At 39.1% G+C, this 4,857-nt stretch overlaps 1 protein-coding gene across 1 annotated transcript; it reads left to right on the top strand.

Moving 5' to 3' along the window:
* Nucleotides 1-584: 584 nt before the first annotated feature.
* Nucleotides 585-3,669, top strand: mrps16 (mitochondrial ribosomal protein S16). The gene is made up of 4 exons (XM_079265230.1): nt 585-721; nt 1,251-1,281; nt 2,390-2,656; nt 3,186-3,669. Exons 2-4 carry the CDS (start codon nt 1,269-1,271, stop codon nt 3,347-3,349), a joined length of 444 nt encoding a protein of 147 aa, XP_079121356.1. The 5' UTR covers nt 585-721; nt 1,251-1,268; the 3' UTR covers nt 3,350-3,669.
* The last annotated feature ends 1,188 nt before the right edge of the window (nt 3,670-4,857 follow it).

The raw sequence follows: 4,857 nt of genomic DNA, 5'->3' as shown, positions 1-4,857 counted from the left end.
TGACAGCACAGTTATAACCAAAGAGCTTACTGAAGTGATTTTACATAACTTTAGCATTCTCGCTGTTTGCTACGTCTAAGGTAATATTGTATAAGTAGTCTAGTTTTTACTCCACTGCATTTATCTGACAGCTGTAGTTACTTGTTTATGATTTGACATACAAAACTAAATCTGTTCATAAAATATGACATAAATTAAAGTACCCATCAGTAGGCCTACCAGCAGCTAAAACATTTATATGCTGCTTAATATACTAATACTAATAATAGTATTAATAATAAAATAATATGATGTAGTAACAGCCGTATATAATATTAGCACTATAACACTCGAAATGGGCATTTCTGTGTAATGAGTAGGCCTACTTTTACTTTTGGATACTTCAAGTATAATTTTGCCGATAAAACTTGTCATGTAATTCTACTTCAACTTTTAAATGCAGGACCTAACTTCTAATATATTATATTATTTAGCAGTGTGCTATTACTACTTAGTAATAGTGGGGAGCAGTGCAACAGCGCCATCTTGCGTCACGACGATGCAGTAACGCATGTGATGTACGTCACTTCCTGTTTAAACATGGCCGCGTACTGACAAATGTCACATTTCTCCTGCTGCTGTAAACATACAGTTATTCAGGTTGATTATATCACCTGTCCAGCAAAAAGGAAAAGGCGACAACTGGGGAGATTTTGCTTCACTCGGTCCAACACCTGCAGAGGTATTTCGCTCGTTTTTTGCTCGTTTCTGAGCCGCACGTAACGTTAGTCCTCAAACAGCCCTTTAGAAGTCAGCCGTTAGCAACAGCTACATAGCTATTCTGTTGTTTAATGATGCGTTCAGGGTTATCGCAGGATAATTAACAGCTAACGTTAACACTATGAGATTCACTGCTGGCGTTGTTAAGAAAGACACTTTAATATGAAACGGAGGTTTTTTTTCTATGTTCCATTATATCAGTTTATCTGCGATGTCTAATTTAAGGAGATGTTTTGTGTTCACGTGTTGGTTTTTTAAAGTTGAGGGACATTTTCAAGGCTGACATTAATTCTTCAAAATAGTTTTTGAAGAATTTTGAAGAACATGCATGAAGTTGTATTAAATGTGTTCTCTCGCTCACATTGGGTTCCTGCTCTCGTTTGTTAGGTTTGTAGTGTCTTGTGAACCCATGTGGGCTGGGCACCTCTTGGTGCATGACGTTTTACACACAAATACACACCGGTTTAATGTTGACTTTTGTGTTGTTGCAGGATAATCCAGCCAACACCATGGTTCATTTATGTGAGTATACGATGTGAACACAACGGGCACATCCGGACGGTTTTGATGTTTCTGTCTTTGTAGCAGCAAGGACCGGGACAGAGTTTTAGCAAGACGAGTACATAAACCATTTAGAGTATGTGTAGTCACATGTTTCTCATGTATTTTGTAAGGATTACACGTTTAGCAGAAGCAGCCGGGACAGCTTCCTCACTTTAACGATTGCTGCTTCGTCAGCAGTGAACAGAATACGATTGTCGTATATAAAGTGTATCAATATGACTGTAACCCTACAGCTAACAATTCTTCCCCGTTACAGATTGATCAGTCGATGATCACTTAATCTGTGAAATGCCAAACATAGTGAAAACTGCCGCTCACAAGAGGACATGTCTTCAAATGTCTTGTTTTATCAAAACACAATGATATGCAATAAGAAATAATAGAAAACTCTTTATTAAGAAGCAAGAATATTTGCAATTTTTGCTTGATTATGCAAGTGTAATGGTTAATCGATTAAATTATAGATTCATTTTCTGTCAGTCGATGATTCAACTAACTGTTTTTGCCACGATATAGTCTATAATGTACATATACATTCAGTTTCCAACTTACTAGGTTCAGCCGAAAGCGAATGTGGTTTCGAGATGTGTTGATTTAACTCTGTGGTCATTTTACAAGAGGCAGTTTCAGGTGCTTTTGTTTACTTTTTATTTACATTGTTGTATAGTGAAGAGAGAGCTGTTGCTTACATTTCTTCCACCCCATTCACATCAATAAGGTGTTTAAGTTTCACCGTAATAGAGCAAATGTCAAAAAGTATTTTACAATAATAGAGAAAAAGCAACAGACACAATACAAGATAATACAAATAAAGAACATTAAACAAAAGCAAGACATGAACGTTTCACTACTGCTTCTCCCGTCACTTAGGATTGTAAAAGCAAGAGGTCAGTCTGTGGTTTCATTTCACATGAACTATGCTTAACTGGAAATTACTTAAACAAGATGGTCAAAATCTCTGAAGTTACAGGCTTTAGTGAAGAATGCATTATGCACATTAACAATTACAAGAAACTCATTTCCTGTTCCCTTTAGCAATGCTTACTGTGCTCATTTCCTTCTGCAGCATCACTCCTGCTTAAGAAGTACCATGGAGGTTACGTTGTCATCCGATTGGCTCTCGCAGGCCACAAACAAGCAAACAGACCTTTTTATCGAGTCGTGGCAGCTTACAACAAAAGGGCAAGAGATGGTAAATATTTAGAGCAGGTGGGAACCTACGACCCCCTCCCCAACATCCACAATGAGAAACTCGTCGGCTTCAACTTCGACCGAATCAAGTACTGGATCGGCTGTGGCGCACACCCTACAATGCCAGTGGCCAAACTTCTAGGTGTGTATTCACTACACGAGCATGTCCTTTTAAGGTGCATCAACATTGCTGTTTTCTGCCTGTCCAGATAACTGTGCTGCTCATAGTGATTTGTTTATTAATGAGGGCTATCCATAACTTTTAAGAGTGCCTACACTTTTAATTTGTATCTAGAGCTTTACCTCTCTGTGTTGACCAGTCTTTGAAATCTTGTTTTCTATATGATCTGCTACCATAAATGATGACGACTGTCTAGTATTATGTGTTCTCACTGGGCCCTAAAGCACCTCATCCATGCCCTCTCGTTTAACGCATTGTACAGATACAGATTGCATGTGCGTTTACGGTCACAACAAGCAAGTAGAACATTAGGTATTACTCGGTTCTCCAGAAATTGGCAACAAGAAATTCAAATAAAGAGATTCATCAGCTCCAAAATATGTTGACATCTACTAGACAACGTTCATGTAATAACGAGTTGGGAAAGCTTGTAGTGAAAGATATTTGCTATGAGATATTCACTGCCCCTCTCCGCTATCTCTTTCTGCAGGGTTGGCAGGATTTTTCCCTCTGCACCCAATGATGATAACAGAGGCAGAGCGTCGGAGAGCGGAGGCAGAGCGTCGGAGAGCGGAGGCAGAGCGTCGGAGAGCGCAAACAGAGCTGATAGCAACAGGAACAGAAGGTCTGCAGGAGGGACAGAAAGAGGCTTAAGTGTGAGAATTAAAGTGTGTGTGTGTGTGTGTGTGTGTGTGTGTGTGTGTGTGTCAAGTTCAACAAGATGTCGCAGTTATTTGGAGGGAACTGATCTATTTGTTTCCTAACCTGTTTGGTGGACAGCTTGAAGCTATGTCAGATATTGCATATTGTAGTTCTAGTTGCTCTACTAGCAGCTATGGACAATTCTTATTGAAACTGATTCTTGATCAAATGCAGTAGTTTAAGGTTATGTTAATGAGTGGAGTGCCATGAGAGACAGTTGTGTGTATTTACTGTTTTATTTAACATAAATAAAATATTTCAATATTATTCCATTTGGTTGAGGTTAACAAGCAGATTTTTTTCTATCATCCTCTGTCTAACATTTTCAAGACCTTTTATGGAAACATTTGAGTTTACTTTGAACCTGACTCACGGAGGGTGTTTTCATCTTTCATTTTTTTGTCTGTGTTCTTCCTTTTTAAAATTAATAAATCACTAATCGTCCATTGCCTATGCCAACATATTTACTACCTGGCTTTGTTGAAACTCTATCGTGCTCCGCTGCGTCTCAATGCCCGGGACAGTCCTGAAATGACCCACATACCCTCTACACAGCACTGGCCGTCTGACAATGACTCAAAACAGTTCATGTTGATGCATCATGAATAACTTGAGATTACAATATCTTATTTATTGTGTTATTTGGACATTTTGGGGGGTAAAGCACAGCTTAATCAGGATTCCCACGGTACCTGGAAAACATGGAATTTATTTTTTAATTTTCCAGGTTTGTAAAAGTCATGGAAACTGAGCAAAAGTTAACACTTACATGGAAATTTAAACAGTTGTCCTGGAAAATTTTATTGGATGATGTGTAAAATAGTAATAAAATGAAACTATTGAGCACAGAATTAAGATGAGTTTATCAAAACCTTTTACATGTGAACCGCTTTTACTGGAGATAGAAATGGATGATCCCATGTTGTAGAGCAGGGATTCCCAAAGTGGGGTGCGCGAGTTGCCTCTAGGGGGTGCGCGAGAGGAAAAATGTAATGGTGGTCTAATGGTGCAGTCCTGTCTCCTAAAAATTACGTTCCCCCAAAACTAAAATGCATTCTCAATTGCGTTTGACTAAAAACGTATTTTCTCCCTGATTACCACCGGTACGACTGTGAGGCCAACGGAACAAACAGATTCAACAGAGTCTACATCAACACTCACCTCAAATGGAAGAAGCAGCACTACCAACACTGATCATTCCACAACAACCAATTCCACAACAGTTACAGAGGTACCAATAAGTTTGATGTCTACATCCCCCCTACTGACGAGTGACTTCACTCAAACATCAACTGAACCAAACACTGAAACAAAACCAGCAGTTACCAGCACAACTCTGACCCCATTGACTACACAGAAAAAGTCTACAGCAATGGTGCCTTCGTCGCCAGAGCAACAATTTACAACTCCTCAGTGTGAGAACTGTCACTGTGTCAGGGGTACCTGTAAATTCAACCAGA

The sequence above is a fragment of the Melanostigma gelatinosum genome, assembly GCF_949748355.1.
Source record: "Melanostigma gelatinosum genome assembly, chromosome: 3".
Classification (NCBI taxonomy): Eukaryota; Metazoa; Chordata; class Actinopteri; order Perciformes; family Zoarcidae; genus Melanostigma; species Melanostigma gelatinosum.
The sequence above is the reverse complement of the archived record's forward strand: the minus strand, read 5'-3'. Positions and strand labels throughout refer to the sequence as shown.